The sequence below is a fragment of the Dendrobates tinctorius genome, unplaced genomic scaffold (genome assembly GCF_039654945.1).
Source record: "Dendrobates tinctorius isolate UK_male_01 unplaced genomic scaffold, ASM3965494v1 ptg000004l, whole genome shotgun sequence".
Taxonomy (NCBI): domain Eukaryota; kingdom Metazoa; phylum Chordata; class Amphibia; order Anura; family Dendrobatidae; genus Dendrobates; species Dendrobates tinctorius.
Genome location: NW_027361672.1, coordinates 38,495,246 through 38,513,155, shown reverse-complemented (window position 1 = coordinate 38,513,155; position 17,910 = coordinate 38,495,246). Strand labels below are relative to the sequence as shown.

Below are 17,910 nucleotides of genomic sequence, written 5' to 3'. Positions count from 1 at the left end.
GATGATAAACCGCAGGGCAAAACCGCAGGTCATTTTACCTGCAGTTCCGCAGACCAATCCGCAGCGTGTGCACATAGCCTAAGTGAGGCCGGACAGAGTCTAGTTGAAATGTGTCAGGAAGTATGCAAGTCGCATACTTGCAGTCACAGGACTGCCTGCTTCCGGCATCAGAGAATACTTACAAGCATGCAGTGCGTGCGATGTGAGGACTCTCAAATCTGTAGTCGCAGAGTTAATGCAGACTTGTAGCTTAAAACCGGACAACTCCTTTAAGGAATTAAAGTCTCAAAATATATATCTAAAAATACTCACCATGGTGCATAGAACTTAATGAAACTAACACCAGTGGCCACAGTCTGGTCAAAATTACTTTCGGTAAGAGTCAGAACTTTGGACTGGAAGAAACAAAAAACAAAGTGTTTTTTTCACCTGCATTAAATATTACCTCCATTACACAGACTAAAAGGCGTTCTGTAATTTAGTGGTGCATATTTACTAAGCAAACCAAAACTGTAGTTTCACTACTTTACGTTTTCAATCCTAAATCATGACATCTGTGAATCTATGAAACACTATATCTACACAGCTCAGATTAGTAAACGTTTGCCAAAAATTTAAAGTGCACTAACTTCTCAAATTTTGGCCATTTTAGTATTTTAATTGACAGAATCTTAAGGCTGCGTTCACATGTCGCGTTTTTTTCGTGGCAGTTTTAAATGCGCGATTTTGCTGCGAAAACGCGGAAAATAAGCATCCCATGCAATCCTATGGGATTCCGCAAAGCTGTGCTAATGCTGCGTTTTTTTCAGCGGCGGAATCGCTACGCGGTAAAAAAATGCAGCATGCTCATTAATTTAGCTGAATCGCGACGATTCCGCCCACATAGGAATGCATTGTTCTGCATACTTTTCACATGTGGCTGTGCCCACCATGCGAAAAGTAAGCAGAACATTTGCGGATGGTACCCACGGTCCGGAGAAGAGGAGAATGTCCTCCGGGCTCTGGGCACCATATCCCTGTAAAAAATAGAATTAAAATAAAAAAAATATTGTTATTCTCACCTTCCGGCGTCCCGCACAGCCTTCCCGCCTTTCTCCACGCTCCCGGCATCTTCCGGTCCCAGTAATCCTTTGCGAGAATGACCGCGATGATGTCGCGGTCTCGCGGGAGCGCGACTTCTCGCGGTCATTGGCGATGACGTCATGGGAGTGCGACATCTCACGGTCATTCGCGCAAAGGATTACTGGGACCGGAAGATGCCGGGAGTGTGGATAGAGGCAGGAAGGCTGCGCGGGACGCCGGAAGGTGAGAATAACAATATTTTTTATTTTCTTTACATCCTATCTTTTACTACTGATGCTGCATATGCAGCATCAGTAGTAAAAAGTTAGTCACACTTGTCAAACACTGTTTGACGAGTGTGACCAACCTGTCAATCAGTTCTCCAAACGATGCTCCAGATGGCTTGGAAAACGCTAGCATTCTGCAAGCTAATTACGCTTGCAAATCGCTAGTTTTTCCGTGGGAAAATCGAGGGAATTTAAAATGCGATTTTCCCACGGAATGGAATTCCGGAATTCTCGCGGTAACTTCCGTGGGATTTCCGCTACATGTGAATGTAGCCTAACAGTTATTGCTTGGTATTGCTTTGTTAACTAAATTTACATTGCATTTAGCAAAGCTACCACTACATATCTGCAATATCACAGGATGACTTGTCTATTTTTTGACTTCTGGAATTTCTGGGGATATCTCAATCTTTTACAACAACTTTGCCACAAACCTCTACTGCTGGCGGCTCATCAGCTTGCGCTGGAACATCAGCTTCCTTGTCATCTGGAGTTTTCAGTTGACTTTCAGCATACTCTTTTAGGGAATCCAAGTCTCTCTTTCCCTTGTATTGGTCCACCTGTAATAGCAAAGACATGGTAAACAAGAGACCTCCTAAAATCACGTCACAAAGTAAATTGGTAGCAACATTTCCGCCTTTAATCACGTCAGGCCTTGCTTGTTAAGCAATTGAACAGACTGAGGGTATGTTTCCATGTGGCTTATTACATCCGGATTTGCTGTGGATTGAACGCTGCGTACAGCCGCAGCGTCCAGATGCTACAGCATAGTGGAGGGGATTTTGTGAAATTGTGTCTCCACTATGCGTCCTAAAACGCGGGTGACACACCCACAAAACCGGACATGCGGCTCGTCTTTAGAATGCAGCATGTCTGTTTACCTTGCGGTGACGCTCTTTCTCCGCAAGGTAAATAGCCTAGTCTATGCATACGATGCAGCGATTCCGGATGTGTTCAATGAGCACATCCAGAATTACCGCGCGTACAGAAGGGGGCGGCGCGACCTTTCCGATCCATCCAAAGCGCAAGGAATGCGCTTAGTGGAAACTCACCCTTAGAAGCCACTCACATGTCCAATTCTTACATACATGTGCCAACAGCTTTTCTCAATGATCGCACACAAACATTATATTGGGTGATAGACTTTTTTGTTTAATGATCTGCTTAGAAATACAATATAATTAGACAATGCCAGTTTTCATATGTATAGCCACATGAAACAAATTGCACTTTAAGACAAATAACTTAAAAATTGTTACCCACTTTTTCACCATTTCTAAACCACAGCAAGGTTGGATAACCACGGACTTGATTGTCAGAGCAGAGGTCACTATGCTGAGTACAATCGACCTAAAGAGCAAGAAAGGGAAAAATGTACCGCAAAATGCATAGAATAAACTATATTGACAGACGAATTACAAATTTGTATAAGCTGCTTCTTAATTCAACAAAATCAGGACCAAATTGTTTAAACCAACAAAAAAAAGTGCCCTTTGAAAGGTTTCAGCTACAAGCCACAGGAAAACATGCAAATGCATGGTCACATCCGATTAGATTTCAGAGAACATCTGGCGGGGATGGTGGTGAACTGTGAACACAAGTGGTCATAATGGAAAATATGTGACACTAGAAATGCAGTTCGTGTAAAAAAAAAAAAAAAAATCCATTAACACCTTCCTGCATCACTGTGTGTAAATGGGTTAGCTGGCTTACAGCAGCAACAGCAGCACGCCTGTGACCGACCAACATTGAATGGAAAAAAAAAAAAAAGCAACAAAACCTGCGTTTTTGCTGCAATTTCTTTCCTGCCAAGCACTCAGGTTTTGCTCCAGAAAAAAAAAACCCCCAGAAAAAAAAAAACCCCCAGAAAAAAAAAAAAACCCCAGAAAAAACGCCCAGTGTGAACGTCGCCATATAGAGCACATGGTCATAAGAAACTGGTGACCAGCTTGCTGGGATCTCCCTCCCCACACTTCTGATTAGTAGAATCAATAGTGAGAAATGTCAGAAGAGCAGCTGAGGACCAAAGACGAGTAATAATAGCATAGGCACGGTCCTGACCTTCTTTCTGGCCGTTTCATTCCAGCCAGACCTGTGGGCATCACTTTTTTCATGTTTTTTTTATAAGGGAACAGTGTCATAGTGAGTTAAAAGTACACGTCCATAGAGCAGAACAAAATTAAGTACCTTGCTGAACGAGAAGGAAATTTGCTGCAGTTTCAATAGAGATGCAAGGATTTTAGCAGTTGTTTGACTGCTGATCTCTGTATAACCCCGCCTAAAGCAATGACTGGCAGCTTTCTGTGTGCCCTGTGCATAGGCAAAAAGCTGCCAATCAGTGGTGGGAGCAGGGTTATACAGAGCTCAGGAATGTGAAGGACCACATGGCAGCAGGTTTACTAGTCCACGAGTAATGATTTTATCAAAACTACAGCAAGCAGCTGAGTAAGTGGCACATTGCTGGAAACAGGGTCTCTGTAGAGACAGATGACTGGCAGCTTTCTGTGTGCAGTATGCATAGGCAAAAAGCTGCCAATCAGTGGTGGGAGCAGGGTTATACAGAGCTCAGGAATGTGAAGGACCACATGGCAGCAGGTTTACTAGTCCACGAGTAATGACTAGTAAGTGGCACATTGATGGAATCAGGGTCTCTGTCTCTACTTTATGCCGCTCTCCGGTTAGATGGCAAAAACCTAGAGATAGATTCCATTTAAACAGCTAATTAGAACACCTTTTAATTCAGTATCCAGCACATTTGGGAAGAAAATCAAAGTGGCTAAACCCTTTCAGTATGGCAAGGTTGTGATCTAAAATCAAGACAGCGAGCGCTGAGGCGGAGATTGAAGTAAATACCACAGAGTGCATATATAACCAGAACATCGTTAGCCCATTATCACTGTTCTAAATCCCAGGAATAAAATGAGTGCATCTTTGCCATCATGCCCGTACCTTAGCAATCTTGACTGTATTTGAATTCTGATAAGATGCCGCCATCTGTTCCCACACAGGGGCCAAGGATTTGCAGTGTCCACACCAAGGAGCAAAGAATTTGATGAAATGGTTTCCTACAAAGGAATCAGTTGAACTGTCATCTTAGCAAAGGCCACACATTAGCAAAACATAATGTACAGTTTTGTGGGGAAACCCGGTGTTGCTTTTTTTTTTATGCGGACATATTAACTGCTTAGTGACAGAGCCAATTTTTACACTTCTGACCACTGTCACTTTATGTGGTTATAGCTCTGGAACGCTTCAACGTATCCCACCGATTCTGAGATTGTTTTTTCTTGACCTATTGTACTTCATGATAGTGGTAAAATAGGGATTTTTGTGTACTCACCGTAAAATCCTATTCTCCAAGTCAATTACTGGGGGACAAAGAGACCGTGGGTGTTATGCCGCTGGCCACTAGGAGGACACTAAGTACACAAGAAAAAAAGGTTAGCTCCTCCCCTGCAGTATACACCCTCTCGCTGGCTGAGATTCTCCAGTTCGGTGAAAAAGCAGTAGGAGCATAAACAGTTAACAATAACCATAACAATATCAACGCCTAAGAATGCTACAGTGAGCCAATAGGCTAAAAAGGGTGGGTGCTGTGTCCCCCAATGATTGGCTCAGAGAAAAGGATTTTACGGTGAGTACACAAAAATCCCTATTTCTCCTACGCCTCATTGGGGGACACAGAGACCGTGGGACATCCTAAAGCAGTCCCTGGGTGGGGAGCATACATATGTTAATACCCCATGTACCACTGAGTGAACACCGTGGTACTGCCGATTGCAGGCTGTGTCTGCCGAGAGCTGCATCCGCAGAAGCCTGAGAATGAATTAGGCAATGTTTGTAAAGGTACGCAAGCTGGACCAAGTCGCAGCCTTGCGGAGAGGCCTGAGAATGAATTTGGTAACTTTTTGTAAAAGTATGCAGACTGGACAAAGTCGCAGCCTTGCAGACCTGTACTGCCAAGGCCTGGTGCCGAAAGATCGAAGAGGCACTCACTGACTGGGTAGAGCGCGCCTTAATCCCCGCTGGGACAGGCGCGTTCCTGACACGGTAGGATACTTGAATCGCCAAGCGAATCAACCTGGCTAGCGATGCTTTTGACGCGGCTAGACCCTTCCTATGCCCTTCTGGAAGTATGAAGAGGGCATCTGACTTGTGGAAAGGAGCCATCCGCAAGATGTACCGTCTCAGCGCCCTAACTGCATCCAGAGTGTGGAGGGCCCTCTCAATGCGATGGACTGGCGCCAGAACAAAGGGTAGGCAAAACAATTTCTCCGTTGAGATGACAAGAGTAGAGGATCTTGTCCAGGAAGGACGGGAACGTCCTGAGAACTACCTTTTCCTGCTGAAAATTCAGAAACAGAGAACGGCAGGAAAGGCTGCCAATTCCAAAACTCGTCTGATTGACGTGGTTGCCACTAGAAAGACCACCTTCCAAGAAAGGATGGTCAGTGACACGTCCTGCAGCAGTTCGAAAAGGAACCTCCTGAAAGGCCCTGAGAATCGGGTTAAGGCCCCATGAGTCAAATGGTCTTCTAAAAGGAGACGCCACATGGGAAACTGCATGAATGAACGTCTTGAACAGAAGCTTGGTGGCAATTTGTGTTGGAAAAGCACAAACAAGGCCGAAATTTGGCTGTTGAACGAGCTAAGCGTGAGGCCTCATATTAATCCGGATTGAAGGAATTCCAATCTGGCCAGAATGGAAAATACTGGAGGTGATTGACCATGAACCTTGCAACAAAAAAAAGGAAGGTTATCTAGGTGAGGTGATAGATGTGCATGGACACAGGCTTCCTAGTACTAATCATGGTGGAAACCACGTCGTGAGGGAACCCAGCCTGAGCTAAAAACCAGGATTCAACGGCCACGCCATCAAAGACAGGACCCCGGAGTTCTGGTGGTAAATCGGGCCCTGCGAGAGTAGATCCATATGATATGAAAGTCACCAGGAGACGTCGGCGACTAGATCTATTAGTTCTGCATACCATGCTCGGCGCGGCCAGTCTGGCGCGACTAGGATCACTGGCACTACCTCCGCTCTGATCCTCTTAATGACCCTTGGAAACAAGGGAAGGGGGGGGGGGGATTACCAGAGCCGCAACTGGAGCTATGGCGGAACTAGAGTGTCCGCTTCGATGGTACAAGGATTGCGCGATCGGAAAATGAACCGAGGGACCTTGTTGTTTAGTCTTGAGGCCATGAGATCCACATCCAGAGTCCTCCAACGATGACAAATCTGCTGAAAGATTTCCGGATGAAGAGACCACCTCCCCGAGGAAATGCCTCGGTGACCGAGAAAATCTATCTTCCAATTTTCCAAGCCCGGGTTGTGGCTTGCTGAGATGGGCGAATGGTTGGTCTCGGCCCCATGGAAGATGAAACTCACTTCGTGCATGGCCATCCTGCCCCGAAAACCTCCCTGACGGTTGATATACGCTACAGCCGTGACGTTGTGGGATTGAGACCTGATGGGGAGACCTGCGAAGAGATGGTGGAAACTCCTTAGAGCTAATCTGATTGTTCTTATCTCCCAATGTTAATGGGGAGACATGACTCTCAGGTTGACCAATGACCCTGAGCCATGAGGTGACGAGGGACCGCACCCCAACTGGGGAGACTTGCGTCGGAGGTTACTACCAACCATCTTACTGTGGGTAAAGACCTCCCTTGATTCAGGGAGGACTTCAGTGTCTACTCCCTGAGGGCTTGCCTGTCCCGCAGGGACGGTGGAATTCGATGGACCAGGGAGAACGGGTTCTGATCCCAAGCTAACAGCAACGCTTGCTGTAAGGGACGGAGGTGGAACTGTGCCAATGGAACTACTTCTATCGCTGCCACCATCCTTCTGAGAACTCTCATGCTGAAAGGAATGGAGAGAGAAACTGGTCGAGAAAGAGGCCGCTCTGTTTGTTGTAAGGCTTGGGTCTCTCCTGGAGGGAGAGTGGTGAATCTACAGGAAGTGTGAGCCAGTCCTGGAAGAGACTTTTTGCAGTCTTCCACCCTAGGTGAGAAAGAGAATTTACTGTTATCCACAGATTCCTTGCAGACTGGAAGGGACGGACCCTTGATAAGCAAGATGTCCAGATACGATAACAGTACCACTCCCCGAGGGTGAAGAATGGGCATGACAGCCGCCATCACCTTGGTAAAGACCCTGGGAGCGGTGGCGAGTCTGAAGGGCAAGGCCACAAACTGGAAGTGTTCCTCGTGAGTTGCAAAACGCAGGAGCTACTGGAGGGACGGGCAGATCGGAACGTGAAGGTAAGCGTTCTTGACGTCGATGGATGCTAGGAACGGTCCCTTTTTCATGGAAGCGACAACTGGTCGGAGTGTTTCCATTTGGAATCACCGTACCGTGACAAGGTGATTTAACAATTGAGATCCAGAAATGGGTCGCATCGACCCGTCCTCTTTTAGAACCACATAAAAAAAGAACTGAATAAAATCTCCTGAACCCCGGAATGATGACTCCGTCCCTTAGCAGAGCCTGAACAGCCCGAAGGAAGGCTCTTGTCTTTCTCTTGGAGGAAGAGGAAAGGAAAACTCAAGTTGAAGGGGGGGGGAAGAAATTTTATATTATATCCGAAGAATACCAGCTTCCTGACCCATTTGTCATCGTTAGGTAGATCCATAGATCTACCTAACTGGCTCCCCTAGATCTGGCTCCCCTAGATCCAGGAGCCCTAGGCCTGGGTTTCCAAGAACGGTTAGATCTGTATGAGATCTGGGAGCCTCTGTCTCCGCGCAGGGACCGACCTGATCCGAAAGAGAAGGTAGAGAGAGGAGGACCAACTGGAATTGTTGCGAGAAAATCGAAAACACGTCGGCTGTTGGTTGCGATAAACGGCCGAACAGCCGTTTGTTGACGAAGGAATTTACTTGTTTCCCCCCCGGTAGTATCAGAAAAGAGCTGGTCCATTCTCTCTCCAAAAAGACGACCCGCTTGAAAAAAGGGGGGGAGAAGTAAACAATCATTTAGATGTGGCATCCGCCCACCAGCCACGGAGCCCTAGGGCTCTTCTAATGGAGATTGCATTAGCAGCAGTATGAGCCGCGCAATTGGCAGCCTGAAAATAAGCGTCTACTACAAAGTTCTCTGCGTGAATCATCTGACTGGCGACAGAGGTTGTCTCCGGAGGAAGACTGGTGCCCTGGAAGGCAGTAATCAGGACTTCTGCCCAAGCGGCCATGCCTTAGTGACCTAAACTGCGGCGAAGGATGGAACAAAATGCCGTTCCTGAAGCTTCCAAAAAATTGAACGGGCAAGGTAGTCAATTTGACGATGTTTCTGACCGAGGAACCCTCAGAAACAGATAGAAGCGTTGTGGAAGCAAGACGCGGTACAGGAGGGTCCACCGGAGGGAACTGTAATCGATCCTTCATTAGGTCTGGATCAAAAGGGTATTTAGCCAGAGTAAACTTTTGCCCAGTGAACCACTTATGTTCTCTATGATACTGGACGGCTGGTAAATAACCAGCGCCCATGCTTATTCCTTAAATGAGATAAGGAGTGCAGGAGCGGGAATATTTTTCCTCATTCAACTACAGAATCAAACTACTCTTGAATAGTTGGGGGATTTTGAGGGGCTGACGCGACAGATACAAAATCAGAGTTATGCTCGCTGTGAACCTCAGGAGAGGGCGAGAGACAGGAGTCGCTGATGCGCGAACGCGACTAGGGGACGCGCCATGAGCCCGCTTTGGTAGAGACAGTCCTCCCGGAGGGAAAATATAACCTTGGTCAGAGGCTCCACCAACCGTGACAGGGGCGCAGCCCACTCGGGGGCACGAGACGCAGGAGGCCCGTCAGCAGCGGCTGCTGCGAGGGGCATTGGAGCGCAGGTCGGGGCACGGTTCACGCGCAGGCCGGGTCGCGGTCCGTGCATAACGGATTTGCTTGAGCACCGGAGAGTCATGCTCGCTGTGGTGGTACACACGGTAGAAAAGCGCAGTGTGCTTCTTAGCGGCCCTGTGAGGCATAGCGCTCCAGAAAGGGTTAACGGCAGAGTCTGACTGCAGCTGCAGGGAATGCGCCAGGAAGGGGTTAAGCTTTAATCTGAGGGCAGATGCAGCTTACCCACGGTCCTGTGTTAAGGCCCCCCGGGAGGAAAATGGTGGCCCTGTGGCGTCACCCGGAATTCGGCTGCTCCTGAAAGGGTTAACCGCAGCAGAGGTAACAGAGATCGCCCCGAGATTAGAAGTGCGCGTCTCGTTAGGAATGAGAGGCGCCAAGAGGAGGGGGCGGCGAAGATAGCGTGGGCGGCGCTATTCAAATTGCAGCCTAGTAGGCCGGAAAAGTCGGGGACTAAATTTTTGGCCTACCAGCGGTAGGCGCCAGAGGCGGAGCTATTTAAATTGCGGCCTAGCAGGCCGAAAAAGCCGGGGGCTAAATTTCTGGCCTCCCCGCGGTAAGCGCCGGGCGGGGCGCGACCGTGCGCCACTGTACCGTCGCTGACGCTAAGTCAGCGCTTCTCCCGGGGACAAGGACCCGACCCCATACCTCCACTCCTGTGCTCAGTCAGGTCATCGCTGTCCAGGGTCTTCCCTCCAGGCGATGTAGCAGAGCTGGAGGAGGTTTTACAGGGGGGTATTGCTCAAATCGATCCTCCCTCTGGACAGGGGGACGGAGAGCTCTGGGGCTGATTCAGGGCATCTGATAAAGCGCTGTTCAGGTCTGCTCCATGCACTTCTGTGCTACGTCCTGTTGCGCTTGCCCTCGTATCCGTGGAGTACCGACCATAAGAGAACCATCGTCAGAGGAATCAGCCCCATGCGTCTAAGGAAAGTGTACGTGAACGGTTACTCCACGTGCTTGCCTGTTGTTGGTTCGGGGGAGAGCGGGCCGCGGAAAGGAACCGTCGCCCCCTTCACTCCGTTAATTAAAAAATAAAAATTTACAGAAAATTCAAAAATAAAATAAAAACGGTGGGGTCTGAAACCAGACTCAAGTGCCTCCTATAGACACTAAGTAAGAACTGGAGAATCTCAGCCAGCGAGAGGGTGTATACTGTAGGGGAGGAGCTAACTTTTTTTCTGGTTTACTTAGTGTCCTCCTAGTGGCCAGCAGCATTAAACCTACAGTCTCTGTGTCCCCCAATGAGGTGTAGGAGAAATTTCTTTGATATGATTTGCGTTTACTTATGGAAAAAATGGAAATTTGGCAAAAATTTGGAAAATTTTGCAATTTCTCAAACTTTTCATTTTTTTGTGCCCTTAAATCAGAGAGTGGTGTCAGACAAAATAATTAATAAATAACATTTCCCACATGTCTACTTTACATCAGCACAATTTTGGAAACAAATTTTTTTTTATAGGATGTTATAAGGGTTAGGGCTCATACTGGTGCGAAAATCGGATTGCACTCTGACCAATGTTAGGCAATGTGTGACATCTCATTTGCGATTTTTTTCTCAGCTGAAATCGGACTGAGAGAAATATCGCAGCATGCTGCGATTTTCAGGTGAATATCGCCAATGCAATTCAATGGGTGCGATAAAATATCTGACAGCACTCGCACCATGCGAGTGCTGTCCGAATTATACGCACCGGTGTCCTTTGAAAAAAGCTGGCAATTCATCTCCGGCTCCGGGTGTTTTAACTGAAGAATGGGCTACAATTCCTTTGGGAAAAATTCAGACCTTGTATGAATCCATACCTCGGAGAATTGAGGCTGTAATCGCCGCAAAAGGTGGACCTACACCATATTAAACTAACTTTTGTTGATGTTTCCAAGTGTTTCCATTATTTTGTCCAACCCCTGTGTATACATATTAGTGTCAAATACAGTTAGTATAGTGTTGTTCTAAATTATGGGCATGTATTTACCAAATAAATGATTATTTCCAGGAACAAAATGGCGTAGGGTCCCAATCAACAACTTTTTCACAAAAAAACTTACATTAGACCCAAACTTTTGAATTTTCACAAGGGTATCAGGAGAAAATGGACCACCAAACCGATACCCCATATGTGGGGGCTAGCCACTGTTTGAGCGCACATGGCATGGCTCAGAAGGGAGGGACCATCGTTTGACTTTTTGAATGCATAATTGGCTGGAATCAATGACAGGCGTCATGTTGAGTTTGAAGACCCCCTAAAGTACCTAGTCAGTGGAAACCCCCCCAAGTCCAACTCCATCCCTAACACAGCCCAAACTCCAACCGTAACCCTAGCCCCAACCCTAACTTTAACAGCAAAGAATGGAAAAAATGCATTTATTTTTATTATTTAAGGGAGTCACTAAGGGAGTGACAAAGGAGGGGTTTCATTTAATATTTTTTTATTCTGATCACTGTGATAGACTATCAGAGTGATCAAAATGAACCAATAGGAAAAAAATCTCCTATTGTTGCTAGGTGCCGGCGGGCGCACTGCGCATGTGCCCGCCATTTTCTTCCAGGAAGAGACGCGGAAAGCCAGGGGACGGAGCAGAAGGATCCAGAGATGGCAGAGATACCGGGGGGGGGGGTCTCAGGGGACCCCATTTCTTTCTCCTCTGGTATGCTAGATCATGTCAGAGGAGAGAGAGATGAATGGGAAATCTGACTTTATTTTTTTTTTTTTTCAATAACGGCAATCACGAGACTGGGGACGGTAAAAACCGACCCAAAACATGTTCTCCGGGGGTCTCAGCTACCCCCGGGAGCCGGGACCCTGGAGTTTTTCCCGTCGCTGAGGAATAAGGCCCATTAACTGCCGTTAAGAGGCGTATTGGTGGTCGTTAAGGGGTTAATATTTGATATTTTCTTTTTGTTCACTTATAACACATTTTATAGTTAGGATTTAGATATCGGAATTTTTATTAATTGCGGGTTTACGTTTTGATCAGTTTGAAAACTCTGCCAATTTGTGATAAAACAACATGTCAGTGCAATCTTAAGCAGATATATGGTTACTCAATCAATACTGCCAGACAGTCACGCCACCAGATGATCTACAACAGGTGAATATTTAAAACAACTGAAACGCGAGCATGAACTAAGTCCCACTAAGTATCACTTTCACCAAAATGTTCGATTTCTACAACGTGTTTACCAAACCTTAAAAAAGTTTAGTGTTGTGTATCAGGTGGGTTGTGGCCAACAGCTGTCAGTCACACAACACTGTTGTCTGTAGTCAGACATCAGTTTAGAGATAAAAATACATGGATAAGACAAAACATTTTGTTTTTACAGTTTCTCCATACTAAATTGATACACAGAAACAATAAGGTACCTTGAGATATGTGATCCTTGAAATTTGATGAGGCAAGCTCGTACAGACCCTGTTTAGCTTCTGGAGCTTTGGGGGCATCCTGCTCAGCTTCTGGTTCCTTAAAAAAACAAAAAGAAAAAATTAAATTATATATATTATATATTACAGATAAATTAGAATTTAACCTCCTAGACATGAGGTCACCTTGGTACGTGTAGTGACAGTTCTCTCACGTACCGGAGACACTGACACAAGGAAACCCATTCAAATGAAAAGTCTATGCAGATGTCAGTGTGTTTTCACGGACCATGTGTCCGTGTGCAGAGACATGTCCGTTTTAACACGCACACAAGGGCCCGCAACACAGACTGCACACGGAGAATTGTTCACACATTCCCCAGTCATTTACAGTCGGGAGTGGCTGTGTTAGCAGCGCTCCGACTGTAAATGTATTAACCCACAAGATGGATTTAGGCCGTGGGACGTGACTGAGCACCGGACAGGTAATGTATATTGTTGGTTTATTATGTTCACCTTTTTTTCAGAAGATCGTGGGCTTCGCAAAGGAATTACCAGTGTAATAAAGATTATAAAAATGTGTGTATTGTATTCTTTCATTAAAATAATTTATTCTTATTGTGAGAGTGTATTTAACCCTTTATTTACTGTTGGATTAGTAATGGATCGGTGTCTTATTGACACCTCTCCATTACTAATCCAGGCTTAATGTCACCTTATAATCGAAAGGTGCCATTAACTCCTTACTGTATTACCCCACTTGCCACCATTACAGGGCAAATGGGAAGAACCGGGCTAAGCTCCAGATTAGGCGCATCTAATAGATGCGCCTTTTCTGAGCAGCTGGGGGCTGCTGTTTTTAGGCTGGGGGGCCAAGATCAATGGCCCCTTACCAGCCTGAGAATATCAGCCCTCAGCGCCAAACGCATCGTGCTGCATTTTGGTGCGGCCGGCGCACCGTCAAAAGGACGCATGCGCCCTGGCAAAAGCATACCTGCGCACGGCCTGCGTACCCAATGCTAAAGATAGGGTACGCAGGACGCATGCAGCGTCATGACCCATAGGCGGAGCTGACCGGAGGAGACGCGGCAGGGGCGGAGCTTCACGGCGAGCGTGTACTACGCCTCAAAGCGCTAGTGTGAAACGAACCTTACTCTGTCTAGCCTCTGTTCAGTGGTGTCCTTTTCAGAAGTGCATAAAACTGTGGCGGACTGCGCTTTTATGCACGCCATAAAAGACGGACACAGCCGGATCACAGGTCAGACGGCGTCCACAGTGCCTCCATTAGGCAATCTTCCACCAGAGGTTCTGTCTGAATCACGTATTTCAGAGATTTACACGGAAACACCGATGTAAGCGCTCAGAGTAGAGCGCAGAAAAAATGTGAGCTAAGCCTTATGGAGATCTTTGGGAGGCAGAATGAACAAATCAACAGCATGTGAAGAATTGTTTTTTTGGGGTTTTTTACGCTGTTCATCGTGCGGCACAAGTAATTAGATGACTTTATCCTTTGGGTCTGTGTGAAACATACCAGATTTTTATATTTTTATATGTTCGGCTGCTATAACACACTAAAAGTCAATTAAAAACAAAAAAAAACGTAACACCAAACTAGGCTTTGCATTGCTATATATTTTGGTATTTTGGGAGCAATAATGTTTCCATATTTCTGCAAACAGTCAAGTAAGGACATGTTTTTTGGCTAACCCTTTTTTTTTTTAAATCACTTTCTATTCCAATTTTTGGGAGGCAGGATGAACAAAACCCAGCAATTTAGAAATAGGTTTTTTTTGTTTTGTTTTTTTAATGCAGTTTCAAATGTGCAAATCAGTGTGACAGTGTTAAAGATCGGGTCGTTCTGGACGTGGCGATACCAACCGTATCGTACCATATATACCATGTGTACTGTACTTTGTTAGGGTTTTTTTATACATAAAAAATGTGTATTTTTTATTATTTTTCAATGTATTTATTTTTTTTTAAATTTAACAATTTTTGTTTTTACTTTTTAATTTCATTCCTCTATGTTGTTCACTGGTATAAAGCTTTACCTGTGAGTTCTTCACTGACAGAAGCTTATCAGGCCATGCTCTGAGCATGGTTTAAGAGGCTTTCTGTAGCTTGGTGACTCAGGGAGGGTGGGGGGGTTGGTCACCATTGCACCAGGGCCCCTCCCTCTCAATTCTAAATGCTGCAAATCGCTCTCAGAGCTTTTAGGCTGGAGTCACACACAACGGGAAAAAAAAAAAAGTCTGATTTTAACGGTACGAAATCGCACAAAGTATTCTTGTCCAGGGATCCGTCTGTCATCCCATTTTCCGGCGAGGAACCGATTTTATTCGCATCTAAGCATCAAATTGACATCCAATGCCAATGCCTGATGCTCTTTCCTGTTGACCTGGAGAAGTCTTGCGATTTAATCGCAAGTCACACGTGTGGTGCGTTTTCAATGCGATTTTTAATCGCATCCATAGACTTGCATTGTCGAATCCGATCCGAAAATTGGTGACAATCGCAGCATGCTGCGATTTTTTATCGGATCCGTTCCTCGGACCAAGACAAACGCATGATGGGAGCTGCCCCATAGAATAACATTGGGACGAATGCAATGCGATTTTTTATAGCATTGCATTCGTCCGATTTAATCGCTAGTGTGACTCCGGCCTTAGAGGGTTAGACAAGGGCGGTACTGGCACCATCCCTGGCTATTCCTGCAGAAGCTCTGCTACTAGCAGCGCCGAGCTACTGCTGTGATTAGGTAAGAGGTGCTGATTTTTCAGCACCTCTTGCGCAATCATGATGTGGTTGGTCAGTCAGATAGGGCGCCATGATCGTTCAGTCAAAGTGCGGGAACCGATGACAGGAATCCCCGCTCCTCTACCCATGCCGTTTACCTGTCAGTGACACCTGTTGGCGCTGTGTCAACAACTGCGTAAACACGCAGTGACAGTCTAAATGTATGAAGGACATAGCACGTCATGATGAGTGAACTGACATTCGCTCATGACGTGCAATGTCCACCATTTGTCATAAAGTGGTTAAAGCCGGCAGCATGTCCACAAGTCCAATGTAAAATGCAATGCAAAGTATACAGACTTTATGCCCTAAATATATACACACACATGCTGAAATTGGGCCTAACCTTTGCTCAATTTAGACTGCATTTTTTGTAGCTAATTCCATCTCCCTACATCAGTAATAGTACATGCCAGAGCCCATACCTGCCATTTTAAATCTCCCATGCCATTACCTATAGTATTTATTAGCCACTGTCTCATGCTAACTGGCCTTTCCAGTTTCACAGAGAATGCTTTTTTCAAAAAGAAAATCATTAAAAGTTCTCACAAGTAAGAAGCCCAAGATTTTCTTGTTAAGACCTGTCAACTTCCTTCAATCCTGCCTAACCAGTCTTGTATCAACGCTCGTTTTGCTGTAAATAAGGTGGTTGATGCTCTGTGTACCAAAAAAATATAGTAAGGGACCTCCTAACAAGGCTGACATTATGGAGATAAAACTGGGCAATTGCCCAAGGCATCCACTCCCCCAGAAGTACAAGGCAGTGGGGTGCCGCTGTTAGCATCAGACCATGCGGCCGCTATGGGGCCCGTGATTCGGCGGAGCCTGTTGCCAGTTCCATCTACGAGCACCCCGCCCATTATAACACCTTCAATTGTATCAGCATCCGGGATGCCGACACAGTTGAAAGCAGCCTTCTCCCTCCCCCATCATTCTCTCTCGGCGTCTGATGTCTCACCCAGAGGGCGAGATGACGTCATAATCGCTCTACGCTGTGCCGAGCAGTAGAGATGAGGAAGTGCAGGGCGCATAACCGACGTGCACTTGGGTATTACAATGAAGACAGGGGGCAGGGATTTCTTCTTGGCACCAAATGCCAGGAGCCTGGAAGAAATCATTAGCATACTGAAATAAAAATAAGATTTCTCAGCAACAGGACCGTTAATATGAGGCATGCAGGTAGGACTAGTTTAACATTTCTATTACCTGTATGCCCATATTAATAGGGCATACATGTCGTAGAGGGTGACAGATTCCCTTTAACGGCCTGAACTCAGCCCATGTAAATGCAACGTAAATGTTTCTGTGTGATGGTGCAATACGTGAGCATTTGGAGCCCCACTTTCAACTTTTGCCTAGGGCCTCAAATTGTCTAAAGCCAGCCCTGCCTCCTAATAGATACCACATAAGATATGTGATAACTTTAAACTCATCAGGAAGGATGTACTCACTTCTTCTTGCTCCTCACTTAAAGTCTGGAGCATCCAGCTCTCCAGGGTCTGGAAATCTCTTGCACCCTGGTACTTCACAGCTTCTTGGCCCGGTTTAAATAGTTTTAGACTGGGGAGAACAATTAGAGAAAGCATTACTAGTCACTGCAAGGTAATTGACTACATAGTAAACATAGGGAAGGAGATTGTATGAAACTAGAATAGCTAGTAAAGTGCAATAATCATGGCTTCTGGGACGGGCACAATGGGGCAAGTTCTGTAGTTATTGTTTCACAAAACCCTTACAACAGTTTAGGACCAAGGAGGCAGCTCTTCTCTTTGGAAAGAAAAGTTTAGATGGAAAGGTATAAATCAGATTAATTCATTATTGTTTCGTTCTTCAGTAGTCATCTATGCATTAGATTGGTCAGCCTTAGTAAATATTACCTCCAGCAGTGTTGGATGGTGCCAACATGTTCCACAGCACTTTACAGACATACGGTGATCATCACTGTCCCTATTGGAGCTCACAATTTCCATTCCCTATCATTATGTCTTTGGAGTGTGAGAAAACCCCTGTAAGGTTTAGGAGCATGGATATAAACCCCACACAGTGAATGGAGTAACATCACCAGATCTTACATTAAAGTTTTGGGTGCAGTTTTAACTGTAAAAATTATAGGAGATGCAAATAATCCAGATCTTTAAAATGTGTTAATTGGCTTTTCTAAAAATTTGTATAAAAAAGAAACTTACGTTGGATAGCCACGGACACCGTTATCAGAGCAGATTTTGTTATCCACAGTACAATCCACCTTGGCAACATAAACCGGAGTCTTTTCCAAATTGTTGTACTTATCTCCCAGCTCATTCCAGGTTGACTGGAGACGCTGGCAGTGGCCACACCTGAAATCACACACGACATCTTATGAACAGACGCAGGTATATTCGTAGGCTTCAGATTTCTGGATAGGGGTTGTGCAATGTTTCATACGACTGCTGAAAATACTAAGCTCTTTCTTTCACAACATTTGCAGCTATTAAAATGTTGGAAAGGCCTCTTTAAAATGATATATATGTTTACAATCCCGGCAAAGGGTCTACAGTAAGTACAGTAAGTG

At 45.7% G+C, this 17,910-nt stretch overlaps 1 protein-coding gene across 1 annotated transcript in view; it reads right to left on the bottom strand.

Annotated features, from left to right (window-relative positions):
* TXNDC5 (thioredoxin domain containing 5) overlaps positions 1–17,910 on the bottom strand; it is a 35,166-nt gene that overhangs the window by 14,151 nt on the left and 3,105 nt on the right. Inside the window, exons 2-8 of the mRNA XM_073567035.1 lie at positions 17,546–17,695; positions 16,811–16,919; positions 12,567–12,663; positions 4,299–4,414; positions 2,613–2,699; positions 1,784–1,909; positions 313–395 (exon numbers count right to left, since the gene is read on the bottom strand). Coding sequence (XP_073423136.1) covers positions 313–395; positions 1,784–1,909; positions 2,613–2,699; positions 4,299–4,414; positions 12,567–12,663; positions 16,811–16,919; positions 17,546–17,695 — 768 coding nt within the window. The remainder of the gene's footprint in view (positions 1–312; positions 396–1,783; positions 1,910–2,612; positions 2,700–4,298; positions 4,415–12,566; positions 12,664–16,810; positions 16,920–17,545; positions 17,696–17,910) is intronic.